Source organism: Uloborus diversus, chromosome 1 (assembly GCF_026930045.1).
Source record: "Uloborus diversus isolate 005 chromosome 1, Udiv.v.3.1, whole genome shotgun sequence".
Lineage (NCBI taxonomy): Eukaryota > Metazoa > Arthropoda > Arachnida > Araneae > Uloboridae > Uloborus > Uloborus diversus.
The window spans coordinates 76,466,066-76,485,665 of NC_072731.1; the positions used below are offsets into that span (position 1 = coordinate 76,466,066).

Consider the following 19,600-nt stretch of genomic DNA (forward strand, 5'->3'; position numbering starts at 1 on the left):
AAAGTGGACAAAACGTGATCGTAGATTTAAAGTTAAAAAAAATATGAAAATACACATTTGAGTGCTGTAAAAGTTTTTACGGAGTTAAAAAAAGAAATTTACATTTAATTTTCACCTAAAATTTTTCGCCAAGTTCTCTGATTAGCTGGATTAAATGGGGCCTCTTCCCGCAAAAAATTTCTTGGTCGTCCGAAAAACAGAAACCTTACGCTTTTCGTCGCAAAATCAATGATAAATAAGCTCAAAACGTTTTAGAATTACGTCTTACTTACAGATAAAAATAAATTCAACATTTTTGGTTAAATTGTTGTATAATTGCAAGTAGAAGAAAAAATTAGGAGCTTAATCTTAAGAACTTAGTTGGATCAGTTAATCAGGACGGTGGAGGTGTTTTAGTGTGAGGGTGCATATCAACATCAGGACTTGGTAGTTTGGAAATTTTTGATGAAATAATGAATCATGCTGTTCCTTTAAATATTTTAAAAACCAATTTTGAACTCTTAGCCAAAAATTTAATTATTGGGAACAACTTTGTTTTTTATCAAGATAACGATAAGAAGCACACAGTTTTCAACGTTTGCGTCTAGTGCCTCGAAAATTGTCCTAAAGTTTAGAAAATACCCCCCCAATCTCCAGATTTGAACTTAATGTAACGTATTTAGAGATATCTGGAGGCTAAATTACGAAAATACGTCTTTAAAACGAAAATAGAGCTAGAAACAGTAATACTAGAAGTGTGGTTGAACACTTACTCAGAAATTACGCAAAAAAAAAAAAAAGAATGAAATCTATTCCCAGACGTTTAAAAGGTGTTATGAATACTGTATGATATTCTACTAATTAATCACTTAATGAAAAGTTAGATTATTCAATAATATATAGATATTTTATAAAGTGTACGAAAACTTCTGTGAGATAAAATTTCCGGCACTTTTTGGTTTTTAATTTTTTTTAAATTAAGTTTTAATATTTTTTAAAAACTTTTCATGTAGTTTTGTTAAAAATTGGTCATAAATCTTATAATTAAATACCCATTCCAAAATATTAGTTCTAACCAATGGATTGGGGCCTATTTCGTTGAAAGTCGTAGGTGTACGAAGACTTTTGGGAGCCACTGTATGTACAAAAACAATATTTTTCTAAGTAAAGAGGACCATTAACCCCCACCTGAACCATCTAAATGACGGGCCTAATTCAAGGAGTGGTCTGATGTTGTCGTTGAGGCTATTAAAAATTCAAAGTGTTGTAGCGTATTAAGTGTGTAGCTACATTGTTATGTGTCACTCGCATTTAAGGATTTTTTTTTTAATCTGAAAATGTAGGCCTGTAGCCAGAGCAGAAGTAATTGACAAACAGTCTTGAAATTTTACGTAGCAGTTTGTGTTAAAAAGCTTCAAAACTCCCTCCCCAAAGCAAGAAATCCTTCGATAAAAAAATAACAATAAGAGTTACAAACAAAATGTGTCTCATTTATCATTTCTTTATTCCCATGACCAAGTTTTTGAAATGTGACCTTGATAGGTCGAAAGAAATTAAACATTACTTACTTCAGCAACAAGTGAGCTCTCAAACGTGACTAGCCATAACTACTTTAAAAGAGCGCATAGTTTGTGTGTTATATCTAAAAAAAATTGCGTGCTCATTGCAATTACCTTTGTTACAAACGAAATATATAAGAGAAAGCGAGACCCGACAGAAGCAATCAGTACTTTAAGAACGGAAAAATGAATAGTATTCTAATATTTTCATTCGTTGCCGTTTTGGTGAGTATTTCTTGATAAAGAAATGGAGGATTACTGAAGTCGTTCGACCCGTTAAAAGCCGGGTTAACCTGACTTTCATACTGGATTTTATTTTCATTAATTAATCATTTTTTCCTGACAATTTTCTACGAACGAATAAGCAAATACAGTCGAACTCGCTTATAACGAGTCCGGATTTATCGAGAATCCTGGTTTAGCGAGGAAATCAGAAATACTTGGTTGGCACAATGTTAAGTCTGTGGGAGTATTACTCGCTTTCAACGAGCAAACTCCACTTGAAGCGAGCAATATTTTAGTGATTCATAAAATTTACATTGATTTCCAGATTCCGATTTTTCTACATGTGTATTACTCAAAAACAATGACGTAAAGAAAGAGACATTCAGTCAGTTCAAAGTAAGTAAACTCGCTTTTTACGAGCACTCGGTTATAACGAGCAAATATCGCGGTTCCTTGGAGCTCGCTATAAGAGAGTTCGACTGTACTGAGTAATTTTCTTATGCCCAACTTTTTCTCTTTACCCTGGCGACCAAAAGAAACTTAACAGAAATGTGACATAGTTTGTTAAATACTGCAGACGTTTAGCAAAGCAATTTTTGAGTGCTTCCGTTATGGGTGAATAAAAAATTGAATGAGTTGCATGAAACTGAAATGAGCTGTAAATAAGCAACGGTGTTTATTCCATATATACAAAAAAGTGAGTATTTGTTGTAAACGTTATTGTTTACACTTTGATTTGAAATACTGGTTACCGGATTAACGACACGAAACGATTACATACTCTTAACGAAATCTATTATCTCTTGACTGAAACTGATTTACAAACACAATTCTTAGTGAAAAAAGCTCAGTTGAGGCAGCGAGAAGCAAAGGGATGTAAGTGGACATTTTCAAGTTTTGAGTAAAACGCGTAACGTCCTAGGTAGGCTTTCATTGATTATTTTTCTAAATCATGCTATGCAGCAGCACCTACCAGGGCTACTAGTACTGCTCCAAGACAGCAAAGAGGTTTCTCTACTATTAGTACTGTTTGTCTCCAAATTTTCGATTTAGCCACTTACATCCCTTTGCTTCTCACTGCCTCAATTGTCAAAAAAAAAACCCTTCAAAATTTTTTTTTTATATAATTCTTTCTTTCATTAGAAGTTACATTCACCAATTTTTATTAATCTAATGCTTTTAATTATCCATTGGTCAGCACTTGTCTTATGAAATTCATCATATACTTCATTAAAAATTGAATTACTTCGAATTTTGTGTAAAAAACTTCAAACCCCATGTCAAGAAAATATTTCCCCTTTAACTGAAATTTTACAAAGTAAACTAATATCCTAATATCTTTTAATGAATCTTTTAATAAATAATATACTTTTTTAAAGAAATTAAATTTAAAATATATATATATTTAATAAACAAGACGTGTTAATGCATAAATTTTCATCGGAAGTTGGAATCTTTCAAGATTGAAGTTCTTGAGCTACCCATTAAGGCCAAATCAAATCGTTTATAAAGGATGCCTGGGAACGAATTGATATTTTGAATTTGGTGCCGCTATTTTTTTGTGCAACAATAATTGCACAGATTTAATGTTGTTATTATTATTCATTGAGGTTACGCTGAACAAAACTACGCAATCGAACAAGGCGTAATATCTGAAAAAACGAAGTTTGAAAGTTACGGAAACTGTTCTTAAGTGAGATGTTGTAATATGAATTAGCTGCTTGGAAAAAGTGACTTGTCATTATTAAAAGTTTTATTTATTTATTTTCTGATGAAGTTATCATGTTTGTACTGACGCAAGGGAATTAAAAATACTCTAACAATGCTTAAGGCACAAGTCCATCTTTATTTGGATTGCAATTAGTAGTTTTTTCTTCACGTAAACAAATACTGAAAATAGAGAAGTCAGTACTTTCCATTAAAAAATTCATGTTAGTCTTTACCAATCCATACCTCTTAGGACTTTGTTTAATCACCGAGAAACCAGTCTGAGATTGGTGACAATCAAGCATCCGTGTTCTTGAAAATTTATATGTACGACGACCTAAAACTGATAATTCGCAGAAACGTTACTAATCTATTGTCTGAGAACCTAATTCATATTTTCCTCACCCTTCCTTTAATTCCCTACTTCATATATTCCATTTAAAGAGAATTAATCGACGCAAAAAATCATTTGGACCAGAAGTTGTTTCTAATCTCATTGGAGCTTTAACAATGAAATGGAGTCAACAATTTTCAAAAAAAATATCCCGTATCATATTAAACGGAGCATTGTTTAAGCGGATGCCGCATGATCCGGGCTATACTACCTTAGACATTAGAACTCTGTTCTTGATTGACTTTTTTTTTTTTTCATCGCCTATTATGGTAGAAGATTTCTTGTTTTTTTTTTTCTTTTCGAACACAAAATTTAGATGCTAATGTATTTTGTTTTTGCTTATACTGACAAACTGAAAAAAGTTTCACCTAAAATTTGCCGTCAAAAACCACACAAAATGTGTCAAAATCTCTTATCTCATTGATAGAAATATAACCTATGGTTCTCATGTGATTTTGCAGTCATTTTAGTTTCTATTTAATAAGTTTTAAAAAAAAAGTTAAGTAGAAAAGTAAAGTTTCTTGTTCTAAACGAAATTTTTAGTGACGATTTCTGAAAATTTCACAACTCAGTTTCCAAGAGTCAAATTTTTTTGATATACTTCATCTCGATTTTTTCCCATATTCAAATCATAGGTGATACTAAGCGTTGAAGCTCAGGAACAATGCGGCAGGGTCAAGTGTTCCACAACTCATTGCTGCATAAGAGGGAGAAGTTGCCAGCCATTGCGAACACTGGGTAAAGTATCAACCATTATTCCTATTACAATGAATTGATTCGTTTTAGGTTTTTAAAAAACCCATTAATGCACATTCTTATTGTTTTCTATATTTAGTTGTAAAATTTTAGTTGACTAACTTCATCAGCGCAACACTTTATAAAATTCTGCAAACAATTTACGAGACTAAAATATTTTTACAATTTTTCTTACCAATACAAAAGTCGAATCTGACCACAACTTGGACTTATGACTTTTACTTGAATGCCAACGATATCATACTGTTTTTAAAATTGAGTCGTTTATTTCAAAAATCAGACAAACGATACACTCTAAAATTTTGAAAAGGTATTTTTTACCTTCATATTAAATTTTTTTTATAAGGATTTCAATGTTTTAAACTAAAAGGGTTAAATATTTAGATATATTTCTTTCAATAAACAGTGTTTTAATCATCATTGAACAATTTATTATGATGATATAGATGTTTTCCTAAATCTAGCAATTTTGTCGCTTGACTGGTTTTTGAAATAAACGAGTCATTTCAATCCATGTTACGAGTTCCCTTTCGAACAAAATGAAAAATCCCGTGGAAAATAGAATTTAAGTTTTAGTAAAAAGCTCATAATTAGAACACAATCCCATAACCTCCCACTAGAAGACAAAATAAAAACTTTATAGAAATATACATAACCGAGATATTGAAAAAACGAAAAGCGCTTTGAAGAGCATCCTTTCCCGAGTTCCTAAACTAAATTGTGCCAACTTGCACAGCTATAGGAGTTAGAAACAGCTGTTGAGTATTGCAAAACTGCCGTTTTGTATGCTTGAAAAGTCGCTTTAAAATTCGTGGTGTCTAGGTGTCTAGCAACATATTTTGCTCTTTAGCGGGTTTGAATAGGGTTGAGCATATGATTTTTGATAAATTAAAAACTATTATACCTTATGTTCTAATTAGTTGAGAAAATTGGAACAAGCTTTAGATGATGCACAAAATAAATCACTTTCAAACGTCACAGAATGTTAAGGGGTTTGGAAATCTTTCACCCCTTTAACAGGCAATTTACGTGAAATTTTAGCTTAAAAAATTAATTGAAAAAAAACTAATTCGAAATTTAAAATATAAAACCCCATAGGTGCAAACCTTGGAGCTCGAAGTACACTCTATAACAAAAAAAAAATCGACGCACCAAGAAGCAATCACCCGATTGCTTCGAAATTTTGTATGCATGATTGTTTTGACCAGATGTGCAAATGATTAAACTTTGGTGTTCAATGAATGAATAGTTTGATCTCCAGCGCATCGAAACTGCGCATCCAGCAGATGTATATAAAGAGATTCTTCAACAGTTGTTAAAACTTTTGGTTTGATTGCGATTCAGATTACCTTTCAACAACTTAAAAATGCCTCGCCGCATGGTTTGTGCTCATTTCGAGCAACTGTCAGAGTTAAAGGAGGTCATATCATTAGATTGAAAGAGACCGGTTGGTCAAATGGGAGATTCGCTCGTCATTTGAGTCGAAGCGATGCGGCGATTCGAAGATGCTGACAAGGATGGGTGGAAAATGGCAGAGTTCAGCGTCAGGATGCAAGCGGTCGACCTAGGGTCACAACAGATCATGATGACAGAGTGATTGTCCGATCAGCTGTCACAACGCTTTCTTCATCTCTACGAACCATCAGATAGTCAACCCAAACACCAGTGTCCATCATGACCATTTACAGACGGTTGGGACAACGAAATCTACGCTCGCGCAAACCGTTACGCCACCTACCACTGACGCCTACATACTGCCGAGCCAGATTACAGTGGTGCATGACTCGATCAGGTTGGAATGGTGCCGACTGGGGACGTATATAGTCTTTAACGACGAATCCCGTTTCCAACTGTGTCATGACGAACATCGAAGACGTGTTGGCGACACCCAGGAGAGATCCTGTTTTCAATTTTGCACGCCACACTGGCCCTCAACAAGGCATTATTGTCTGGGGTGCCATTTCCTTTGATAACTAGACCCCTTTGATCGTAATTAGAGGTACACTTACTGCACAGTGGTACGTCGACGACATCCTAAGACCTGTTTTTTTGCCGTTTCTTTTGCAGTATCCTCGGCTGGTTTTCAGCAGGACAATGCCAGATAACATCCGGCATGTGTTACTATATACTGTCTGCAAGCTTGTCAAACTCTTCCGTGGCCTTTCAGATAGTCAGATCTCTCTCTCCCATCGAGCATGTTTGAGATATGATGGGATGGCGATTGCATCTGGCAAGGAATGTTGATAACCTCGTCCTACAATTGAAGCGAATTTGGCTGGAAATACCGCAGGACAACCGCCGGAACCTTTATCGGTGTTTCCCACGTCGTGCTTCAACTTTTATCTGGGCTAGAGGCGGGTCAATACCTTATTAAACTTGTTACTGTAACTCTGACATAAATTATTCAATTGTTCTAAGAATTTAATCCTTTACTATTCAGTGCATTGTCTTCCTATCCACCAATTTTCGTCTCAATCGGATCACTCCTTCTTGGTGCATCGATTTTTTTTTGTTATAGAAACTAATTTTGTAAAAAAAATTCAAGACTTGAGGTGCTATAGGGTCTTCTGGACGCAGGCCCCCCCCCCCCCCCACAGACTTCCTTTCACAATTTCGTTGACGTTACTTTCTTTTAATGTATCGAGATAACATGTAGCAATCTGGGTTGATGAGTGTACAAAAAAATTACATCAGGGAAATTTCAACCAAAACGAATGCAAGAAGATTTTTTTTTTTTTTTTTACAACAGTTGAATGCATATTTAATCTAGAAAAATGCTTACACCTAAGCATATTTGCTGACCATAAATTTTAGTGGCTTGTATTCTTGCAACAGACAAATGTAAATGTTAAGATAAAGAAATACCTTTGTGCTGAACAGTAAAGTAAGACAAACAACGTTAAAAAAAGCCCAAATTTGCCTATTACAGCAGACACGTATTTCGGCGTTACAAGGAACGCCTTTTTCAATGCCAAAAGTAATGAGCTTATGGATGAAAAGACATCCGACAAAAGCCAATGTAAACGTTCTTCAGTTTTTAGAAGATCATCAAAAAGGAGCTGCAATAGTTCTAGATATCTGGAACATGTTCCAGATATCTAGGATTACCATGTTCTCAGCACAGATAAAAGATTAGCATTTTACTTAGCATTTACCGTATAATTTCTTCCGTCTGTATTGAGATTGTTCTGAAGATACTCACGCTGTCTTAAAACAGCGAAGCAAAATTTTTCTTCTATTAGTATGAGCTGTCAAAACAAAAAGTAAAAAATATATAACTTTCTTAAAGAAACATTTCATGAAACACATAACATGTACTGGTATGGACATATACAAAATTAAGTCATGAGAAAAATGATTAATAAGTTATCTTTATGAAATAAAATTGTTTTTATCAAAGCATTTGAATAGATCGTACGTAAAAACATTCTTAAGAACTACTATTCCACTCAAATTTCGTTATCAATGCTTTCTGCCCCAACTCCATTTCGTAATCATGAATCCCTAAAATAAGGTAGTTGAACAAAAAAGTAAGGTTACCCTGAGCTTTTTAAATTTAATTTTAACATTTCAGAAAATGATTTGCAACTGTTACAGAACAATGAACTTCATCACAGACTATTTATTTATATCGATAAGCAGTAACTCATAATTTAACAACTGAAATCTTTCCTGATGTAAAGAGCCATGTGAAATTGCCGAGCAATAAAATAAGATTCTGGATTGGTTACAGACTGTTCGATAAAAAGAAACAACACGATAAATACATGCTGCAAAAAGTTTTTTACACAGATTTCGAAGTCACAGAAATTCTCATTTGCAGCGCGAAGAAATGAAGACACATAGTTTTGCTATATTTTACCATAGCTCTATGCCTATATAGTCCAGTTATATTATACAAAAAAGAAAAAAAAGGCTAAAATCGCAAAACACAATATAGTTCTGATTTTCTAATATGTTGTTTGGGTCAGTTAAGGTAGTGTAAATCTAAGTTTGCAGTTCTCAAAAACCTGTGCTCGCTGCGTCATTCGCGAAAAACTGCGAAATTTTCAGACTTTTTTTAGTTTTTCCTTTATAAATCTTAAACTATCCAACTTTTTGATGTTAAATTTGGATACCAGTTTTAAATTACATTAAATTTTGAATAATTTAAGCTCAAGTGGCGTTCTGTACGCCCAATAGTTTAGGAGATATCGTATTTCAAAAATTGGCCATTTTTGGCGGAAAATAAAAAAAAAACTATGCTTCGGTCACATTCTACGCCAAATGTGAACATGAATTCCCACTCCACCGTTGAAAAAAATGGCATACTGTCACAATACATTTATTTGGCTTTCATTTAAGCCAAAAACAAAGTCTGCAGATTAAATAGTTCTTTAACAATTGCAAAACAGACATATAATCAGAAAATTCGATTATATTATGTACTATTATTTCGATATTATTATTTCGATTGGAAAATTTTCGAAAAGACTAACCACAACAACTTTGCCATTCTAATCGACAAAAATGAAAAAAAGAAATAAAATAAAATGAAAAAAAAACTACCTACCACTACCTTATTTTTTTAGTTCGAGAGTATGATCATATTCATTAAATACACCATAAAAACCAGGACATTAAGTGTAGTTAATTTTTAAGATAAAACTAACATGTAAATACAGTTTCAACCTTTTGAAATCATTCTGTTTTTTTTTTCTTTTGTCCATATCTTTCTTATTCTAAAGGAAAGTGTTTTGTACTGAAAGTCTTTCGTTCAAAAATATTATTTATTCAAAACAAAACTCGGTAGATAACTTTCCAGTCGAAAAATGAAATACGGCCGAAAATTCATCAACGTTAAAGGCATAAATACGTAGGGAAGGAATATTTACGTTACTTATATAGGGCTGTGAATTACTGGCCTATTTAATTATTTCAATAACCGCTCTGTTTTGCCAACACACATAATTTATATAAGCACGCATTAGAGTCTTATGATATCATCTTTAACATTTTTTTTAGTGTAGGATCGTCTATATTGTCTAGAAAACTGTTTTGTCTCATTTCATCAAAAATCGAATTTTACGATTATTTGTCTGTTTTGAAATTGTTAAAGAACTATTGAATCTACAGACTTCGTTTTTGGCTTAAATAAAAACCAATTAAATTTACTGTAACAGTATGCCCAGTGTTTTTTAATTAGAGTTGGAGTTCATGTCAATATTTGGCGTGTAATGTGATCAAAGCATATTTTTTTTATTTTCTGCCAAAAATGGTCAATTTTTGAAGTACGATATCTCCTAAATCATTGATCGTACAGAACGCCACTTGAGCTTAAATTGTTCAAAATTTAATGTGCTTTAAAACGGGTATCCACATTTAAACTAAAAAGTTGGATAGTTTAGGAGTTATAAAGGAAAAACTAAAAACAGTCCTAAAATTTCGCATTTTTTCGCGAATTACGCAGCAAGCATAGTTTTTTGAAAACTGCAAACTTAAAATTTACACTACTCTAACTGACCCAAACATCATATTAAAAAATCTTTGCGATTTTAATGTCTAATGTGATTGGACTAATATGCCCGGAAGAAGAAAAGTTCAAAAATAAGTTCGCGAAATTTTCGCTACAAATAGCACAATATGAAATAATTCCTTTAAATTAATGTACGTTATAGGCTTTTTCTTAAGAGTAATTCACAAACTAAGTCTTACCTTACCTTAAAATACCTAATTTTGCTTGCATATTTGCTAGACCTAGCTTTGGCAGTACCTTTTTTAAAATTACATTTTTTTAACATTCTCTCTCTTTTTAGGACAAATTTGTGGCATACGTGACCGTGAACCAACCAGAGTTTGTCCTTGCCGCCCTGGACTCGAATGCGTAAGTTTGTATAACCTCGCTTAATTCAAAAATTGCTTTTGAAAATGGGAACTGAAGTTTTCACGATTCAGTTTATTCGGATATTTCTGGAATCTCTCATCTCAACAAGTTCATCTGTACTCATTTATGCAATAGCGAATGAACGAGTAACGCTCCTGCCGTCATCAACAATGAAACTCGCTCCACGGCATGATAATTTGATAATATGTGTTGGTAATGTTTACAATGCACGAAAAGGCTTTATTGTGACAAGGCTGAACTGGATGCGGTTACCTTAACTGTTTTACTGGTAAGGCTGTGTCATTGCAGGGGAATGAAGAAACGGAAAAGTGGTCAACAATGAACGCGATCTACTGGAGTTTAGGGTTAATCCACTGCAGTTAAGGTTAAAATTTCAACGATCAAAATATCACCAAACATGCGATTGCTTCGCTCAAATGTTGAAGCAATTTTCACTCGTCAAATCTTTACGGGCGATTTACTAGTTAAACAAGAAGTTCCGTTTAGAAATAAACAAGAGTGCTTTCCCGTACATACCAACATCGAATTTCTAGCACAAGATCACTATTTTCTCAATTAGATGAAGTTGCAAATTATGTCAACTATAGCTTTTTCATATTCTACGCTGATATCAACACACATTTTAAGTCATATATCTTATTTATAAACACGTCCGTGCAGAATATTTGTTTTTAAGTTCATTCCAAATAATGTATTTAATAATTTGCCTTGCCTTTGATGAAAGATTACTAAATTTGCAATTATTTCGTTTCCACTTGAGGACGTCAGTTCAAGACCAATTAGATAAGACACGAAGTTGTAAAAATGTTAGGCGAAAGACTATAATGCTCTCTTGCAATAGCAATCAAAAAGGTTGACCACAGAAACAGTGGCGCAGCCAAAAATATGGGGGGAGGGGCATGATCAAATTTCGGAGTAATTTTTGCATGTACGTATAGTTAGTTAGTCTTTTATTTTTTCGTCAAAAAGGAGAGAATTCTGAGTTTTGGGGAGAGGGATACACCTCCAAAGCCCCCATGGCTACGCCTCCGCTCATAAAATCCACGTTTGTCGTGTTCTCTCATTTTTTTTTTTTTTTTTTTACTAGTTATGTTTTCCGTTACTTATTTGAATGTCCCGATTTTCATTTTTCTGTGACTTAAAGTCGAATGCAATCGTTACAAATATTGGATAAAATCAAGCATGTTACTCTGTCTAAAACTTTTTTAACCCCTTGTTCTTTTTTTTCTAATATGAAGTTTATTTCTCAAATGAGTCAGTTTCGTGCTAACATTTTTTTTCGTGAAAAATTTCAATATTTATGCTCTTTCAAAAGAAATAGGACAACTTTTAAATTTTTTATCGTTAAATAAGTTCAATGCAATATTTGGATGCTGTTTATGGCTCATTTTGAAATGTGTTCGATAGAAAAAAAATATTAAACAAATGGAGGATAAAAACATTCTAATCAAATTACGCCGGAAAAAGTTCAATGAACTTTTTTTAAATGGCGGCATACAATATTTCCCAATCTTCTTAAGTACCGTAAACTAGAGCAACTTGGACTCGAAATTTCAAATATTTTGCGAGTTTTATACTGATTTGATGATTAAACACATAATATGCGCTGATAACCATTTTTTTACCGTTTTTTAGAAGTTCTGCTACCACCTTAAGCCTTTTTCAAACAACAATTTTAACCCTTTATACTTTTTTCCCATTTTAAAAGTTGGGTTCAAGTAACCTCGCCTGGGGCTACTTGAACCCAACTCAGTAAATCCATGGTCCAACTTCTTTACTTTAAAAGATTACAAACCTTACTTAACATAATTTAGTGATGAAATGTGGTCCGGGGCTGCTTGAACGCTGAGTTCAAGTAGCCCCGTTTTAAGGACACCAGTGCACTTTCACTAACTTATATCAGCTACCGTGTCAATTATATAGCTATAGCCTTAAAACACTGTTATTTTATTAAGAAATAGAATGCAAACATAAAACTATCTTCACCTTGATGATATCAGATGTTTCCATGAAGTTACATGTGAAAGTTTGCAGACACTAAAAACAACTGTTTAAACAACTTGCAATCATAACCTCAATCAGAAAAAGGCAGGAAGAGCAGAAACTTTGTTTCATGCACCAGCATCTGCCTAGCATTGCAACCTGTCATTGAGAAGGTTTTTTAAGTCTATACATTGAGTTTTATAGGATCAGGACAGATTTTAAACACTTTTTTTCTCATTGGTTCAAGTAGCCCCTGGAGGCTCAAGTAGCCCCTGTTTACGGTACTTCAAAACTGTATACTTTCAGTCAAAAAGAAGCATTTTCTCCCAGATTAATGCGAAAAACCTCGTAACGTTTTGGAAAAAAATAGATTCCAATTCCTGAACTATTGCGAGTATAATATTAAGAGCTCTAGGAGTCACACGCATTGTTTGACATACACTGTATGACCAACAGTATTAGGACACTTTCAAAAATTCGAATTTTTAATTATTTCTCAAGAAATAAAAGACCAATATCTTTGTAACTTTTCTCACATAAAAAGTGTGTTCCAACTGTCATTTTTCAATTAAAGTTATATCACCCTCGCCTTTCGGGGATAAGTAACAAATTGAGGAAAACAAAAATGTTTTTGATCATCATTATTCGTCAATAGCTGAGCATACGCTGTAAATTACAGAAGGTATCACTTATATTCCTAAAGATATGAGCATTTCTTTCAAAACTACGAGTTTTATTTGAAGATTTTTCGCTCGTAATACGCGAAGTTTTCCATAAAAGCTTACCAAACTTTCAGAAAACTTGACAGCATACAAGAGAAGTGTAACAGTAAAATTTGAAACTAAAATGTTGAAAATTTTATCAAATATGGACATTTAAAGCAATTAATTTTTCACTGCGTATGCGCGAAGGATAGCAATTTATGACTTTCACTAGCTGCGTCGCCCGGCTTTGCACGGTCTACCTCGAAAATAAAAGTTATGTCAAGTGACGCCTGTTCAACCCTCAGGATTGGACAAAAAGAAAAGAAAAAAAAATCAGTGAAATTTTGCAGCAGATTGCGGAAAATCCCCAAAAAGTAAACATTATAAATCCCCTTATTACAGGAAAAGCCTCAAAACAAAAACAAGAATTTTACCTGTTCATATTCGAGAAAAAAAAATGGCAACAGATCTTTCATCTCAATGATTTTCTTCACCCGATATACATTTTAATAAAAGCGTTGTTGCGGAAAGTTGAGATGAAGCACTGAATAATAATTTGAATGGAGGAAAGCCTTCGAAAAATAGGGATTTGATTTTGTAATCTAAGAGTCATAATTAATAGTTTTTAATTGATATCTCCGCTAATTATTATCGGAGGATTATGTTAAATAGCCAAACATGAAGACGGGAAGATGACGAATCCATCGATACCTGGTTCGATGGTCAGTTCACTGTCGTTCGGGAGAAGAAGCTTGGACATAGATAGATAGATAGATAGATAGATAGATACTCAGATTTTATATGTATAAGACTAGCTGCGTGCCCGGCGTTGCACGGGCTACCTAAAAAATGTAAGAGCAGTCCAGTTGATGCTTTTGTAGTACACCGACACTAGTTTCTAACGCGTTAAGGAATAAAAAAATGCGCGTCAAGCAAGGTTTGCAAAACACCAGTAAAACATATTTTTGCCAAAACACCTCATCAACGTTAATAATCGTTATCAATGATACAAGTTATGAGTACATTTTCAGTCAGCACAAAAGGAGAAAATATATGCATTATCAACTATAATCTTTACTCACGTTAAACTGAATTACATCTGATAGACTATATCGGAAATATTTATGCACAATAACAATCCGCTTTTTACATAAAATAGTCTACTACCCGGCGTTGCCCGGGTGTTTATTAATGCAACATACCACTCAGATAAATATTTGGATGGATTCTATCCACATGGTCGTACAAGAATTACATCAATCCGTTTTCCAGGTACAAACCCTCAAAGAACTCAAATAACTTGTAAATCACTCATTTACTTTACGACGTGCACGGTCCTCCTCAAAAATAAAAGTTATGTCAAGTGACGCGAGTTCAACACTCAGGCTTGAACCAAAAAAAAAAAAGTCAGTGTAGTTTTGCGGCAGATTGCGGAAAACCCCCCAAAAAAGTAAACAATTTAAATCCCCTGATTACAGGAAAAGCCTCAAAACAAAAACAAGAATTTTACCTGTTCATATTCGAGAAAAAGAAATGGCAACAGATCTTTCATCTCAATGATTTTCTTCACGCTGTAAATTTTAATAAAAGCGTTCATCCGGAAAGTTGAGTTGAAGCACTGAATAATAATTTGAATGGAGGAAAGCCTTCGAAAAATATGGATTTTATTTTGAAATCTAAGAGTCATAATTAATAATTTTTAATTGATATCTCCGCTAATTATTATCGGAGGATTATGTTAAATAGCCAAACATGAAGACGGGAGGATTACGAATCCATCGATACCTGGTTCGATGGTCAGTTCACTGTCGTTCGGGAGAAGAAGCTTGGACATAGATAGATAGATAGATAGATAGATACTCAGATTTTATATGTATAAGATAATCTGAAACCCAACTAAATTCCTAATCTCATAATGATATTCCAGTTCAATATCTTAAAAATTCAGAAAATTATCAGCGATCTAAAGAGCCGAATTTCAACAATTCTTGGATAGGCGACGAGTCGTGAGGGATCGTTCACAAGTTTGCTTACAATCGTTCAATGTGATTAATGATAAAAACATATTATTTGCGAACGATCCCTCACGATTCGTCGCCTATCCAAGAGTTATTCAAATTCGGCTCATTAGATCGCTGATGACTTGCTGAATTTTTTAACGGACTTCAAAAAGGAGGCGGTTATCAGTTTATACCGTATGTATGTTTTTTTTTTTTGTCCACTCATAGCGTCTCACCTAGTGAACCGATTTTGATGATTCTTTTTTTAATGGATAGGGGATGGCTCAACTTAGGTCCCATTACTTTATTTGACCATATTTGTTCTTTAGAAAAAAAGTTATGGGCAAAAAACAGTAAATTTTATGCAATTCTCCTATTAAATGATTAAAATGATATTGTAGCGAAGTTCGCACTTTTCATCCGTGGATAACGGTGGCTCAGTGGTAGAATTCTCGCCTCCCACACGAGCAACCCGGGTTCAAATCCCGGCTAGAACAAAGTGAATTTTACTAAAATATCGTTTCTACTGTTTCCCGTATTTTCTCGAATGTGCTATTAATTTCTGTATCTTTCCAAGTCTGGAAAGTTCCAGCACTTTCTCTAGTTGTATATAAGGAGATGTAACGTTCATTCGTGGTCCTGAATAAAGATCTCGAGTTGAGACTAACGAGTATTCGCTTCATTTGGCTTTCACATTGTCTTCGCTATCTTCATCTACGCGACAATATGAAACTCATTGTTATAAAAGTTTGGTGCCATATAACAGTAACATTAATAGTAATTGTAATGATAATTTTGAATAAAGGCTTTTCTAAAGCAATACATTGATATAGAGCCGAACTTCTTACTAGGTAACTTCTTACTTTTACTGAAATATCTACATTTACACTAAAAAGAATGAAATAAAAAAATTTTTAAAAAAATAGAACCGACTTCAAAATTGCTCTAAAAAGTGAAAAATAATTTTATTCTTTAAACACCATCGATAATACTTTTAAACATAATTTTTGAAGTTGGCGTAAAAACAAAAAGTAAAATCCATTGTAACCATGCTTCGTTCATATTTTTATCAAAAAATCATCCAAAGTTAGGAACGAAACATTTATATCGTTACTCAAATATGCTGTCATCAATGCGTAATGCATGTGGTAGTGAAGAAACTGGACCTGGTTAAATTTATATTTGTAGTTGAGTTATGGCTGTGAATGATTTTATCGATCGTTTTTGCGCCAACTTCAAAAATTATGTTTAAAAGTATTATCGATGGTGTTTAAAGAATAAAATTATTTTTCACTTTTTAGAGCAATTTTGAAGTCGGTTCTATTTTTTTTTTTTTTTCAAAATTTTTTTAAAGATAATCGAGTGGAATTTTATCAGGAGTTGAGGAATATAACTGGGTTTTAGATTATGAAAAATTTAAATTGCTATATTTCGCGCATGCGCAGAGAAAAATTAATTGCTTTAAATGTCCGTACTTTGTCAAATTTTCAACCCTTTAGCTACAAATTTTACTAGTATTATACTTCTCTTGTATGCTGTCAAGTTTTCTGAAAGTTTCATAAGCTTTGATGGAAAATTTTGCGTGTTATGAGCCAAAACCCTTCAAATAAAATTCATAGTTTTGAAAGAAATGCTCATATCTTTGTGGATATCAGTGATACTTTCTCGAAAGCATGTAAAATATTTGTACATAGTAAGCTAACTATTTTCTGAAATTTACAGCTTATTCTCACTTATTTACGATAAATGATGATCAAAAATCATTTTTGCTTCCCTCATTTTGTTACTAATCCCCGAAACGCGAGGGTGACAAAAATTTTATTGGAAAATGACTGCTGGGGCATATCTTATATGTGACAAAAGTTATAAAGCAATTGGTCTTTTATTTCTTGAGAAATGCTTAAAATTGTGAATTTTTGAAAGTGTCTCAATACTTTCGGCCATTTAGTGTAACTTTTTTATGTGTTTAAAGAATAAATAATACAAAAAAACATCTTCATCAATTATTATGATAAAGAAAATATCTCCTTTGGAGGTATACGCCAACTTGAAATGCTGGAACTTGTGTCCCCAATTTCAGGCATTTTCTCGATAAATTAAATACGTGAAATATTTTTCTCAAAAAAAAAAAGAGCCTACTAGTTGTAACATGACCAAGAACATTTACTTGAGAAAACACTAGTGGAGCTATTTTCAATTACCGTTGTAAATTGAGAACTTTTTAATCGTATTTAGAATTTTAAACTCAAATGGTTACCTTCTAAACCATCATCAATAGTTTAAATTAGAAATCGCTCGTCATGGTATGACGGGTGAAAATTGCTTCAACATTTGTACGAAGCTATTGCCTGTTTGATGATATTGTGAGGGTTAACCCTAAACTACAGTAGATAGCGTTATTGTTCATCAATTCTTCGTTTCTTCATTCTCCTAAAATTACAGTTTTACCAGAAAAACAGTTAAGTTACCGAATCCAGCTCAGCTTTGTTAAAATAAAACATTTCCCTGGTTAAACATTGCCGAAAAATCTTATCAAATTATAAATAACTTACTGAATTTTTGGTGTATGAAATAATGTCGTCACGCATGATAAGGCGCGAGTTTCATTATTAGTGACGTCAGATCGTTACTCGATAAGTGATTTTCGCCATTATACTTCTCAAGATGTTAAATGTAGACGAAACTTTTAACTACTGGTTTATCAAAAGACTTACTTTCTATATTTATAGACTGGAAGCATCATCAAAAGATGCACCACCGCTGTGGCCTCCTCCACACAGCCATCAAGTTCGACAGACAGCGGTGATGACGGATCGGGAAGCTTTTAAAGAATAAGATACATCCCAACAGGCCTGATACATTTGATGAAGGAGCCTTAATAGAATGTATAACATAATGTTGCCTTTTTCTTGGAAAGAACTACTTTTAACTTGAGATGTCAACAGGAACACTAACGGCAAATATGTAATGTGTATATAGATGTAATTTTTTTTCAAAAATAAACGATATTGCATGAAAGTGAATTGCATTGTATACAATGTTAACACAAAAATGCATGACGTAAAACATAAATACACATGTACCAATACATACAGAAATAACAAATACTATAAAATATATTGGAATGTGAACATTTATGAAAGGCCGCATTGCATAATACACTAGTCGTATCATTCTACTCTTTAACGAAATAACACCAATTGTTTTAAAACATTCAAAACCATCTGCAAGTCAGATATTGAAACTGCTTACTTTGCATGAAATACACAGAGTAAGCACAAGAACATAGTCCAGTCAATGAACACATTATAGCGTGCATGAAATATGCGATAATTTTTAACTTCAGAATATTGCTAGGGGTTGTTAGTAAGTAAACATACTAAAAGTCCCCGCCCCTAAGGGGTGAGCTAAAGGAGAGCTAGGGGGGAAGGAACTTTTGGGTTTTTCGAGAAAATGTCGGAAACGGTGGGAAAAATTCAAGCTAAATAAACTTCCTATGAAAATGTTTCTACAAATATTTGTCAAATTTCAAATAATTTTACGGGTACATGATATGGAAAAATAGATGATTTTCGGAAAAATTCTCTCTTTTTGTCAAACACTTGCTCCTAGTGCCTTCCAGGATCAGTATTAATGAAAATTGTCACAAACAAAGTTGTAGAGTTTTAAATTTCCTTCAATTTGATATGCTATTTTGTTATATTTTATTCTACCAATCAAAAGTTACAGAATTTCAAAAACGCACTTTCACGGCAAAAAATGGAAAACTTGCCTTCACAACTTTAAAACTGACTCGAAAAGATCGCGCACTTGGTCTTTCCTCAATGAATTCAACAATCCTGATGGACAGTAAAGAAGTATTTGTTCATTACTACAACACAAATGATGTTCAACGGGGGGGGGGGGGTTGAGATTGTGACAAGGGGGAAGGAAATGGTAAGAAGTGTGACATGAAACATTTTTTAATACGAATATGTTTATGAAGAGTAGCCTTTAAAACGAACTTCGCGACAAAGGAGAGAGGGGAGGAGAGGGTTAAAAATGTTGAAAAAAAAAGTGTGACATTATTTATGGACACACAGCCTTTTACCAAAGAATCGGAATCAGACGAATATTTACAAAATTGCGTACATGCAGAATGAATTGGAGGACTGAGGACGTGCAGAAAGTCAGCGTTATATTACATACTGTTTAAGGAAATTTATAACGACATTGATTTAATTTATTGAAGTTTGTTGGAACTGTGGATACCTATTCTACAATACTGTTAGGCACAAAGACACGACTGTATAAATCATATGGATACCAATGTCAGTTAGAAAATTGAAACGACAGTCAAACAAGAAGGTTGCTGTCCAACTTTTATAATAATAGTGTTCTGAAAAATCCGCTAATGATAAAGCTGTTAA

The 19,600-nt window shown here is 33.4% G+C and overlaps 1 protein-coding gene across 1 annotated transcript; it reads left to right on the forward strand.

Moving 5' to 3' along the window:
- Positions 1-1,652: 1,652 nt before the first annotated feature.
- LOC129234656 (U33-theraphotoxin-Cg1b-like) lies at positions 1,653-18,224 on the forward strand. The gene is made up of 4 exons (XM_054868696.1): positions 1,653-1,763; positions 4,500-4,602; positions 10,416-10,483; positions 17,921-18,224. The coding sequence occupies exons 1-4, from the start codon at positions 1,725-1,727 to the stop codon at positions 18,017-18,019; spliced, it is 309 nt and encodes a 102-aa protein (XP_054724671.1). The 5' UTR covers positions 1,653-1,724; the 3' UTR covers positions 18,020-18,224.
- Positions 18,225-19,600: the final 1,376 nt, after the last annotated feature.

Coding starts and splice junctions, on each gene's coding strand:
- LOC129234656 (XM_054868696.1), top strand. CDS start 1,725: ATGAATAGTATTCTAATATTTTCATTCGTTGCCGTTTTG. Junction 1,764..4,499: donor TTTCATTCGTTGCCGTTTTG/GTGAGTATTTCT, acceptor TTCAAATCATAG/GTGATACTAAGCGTTGAAGC. Junction 4,603..10,415: donor CCAGCCATTGCGAACACTGG/GTAAAGTATCAA, acceptor CTCTCTTTTTAG/GACAAATTTGTGGCATACGT.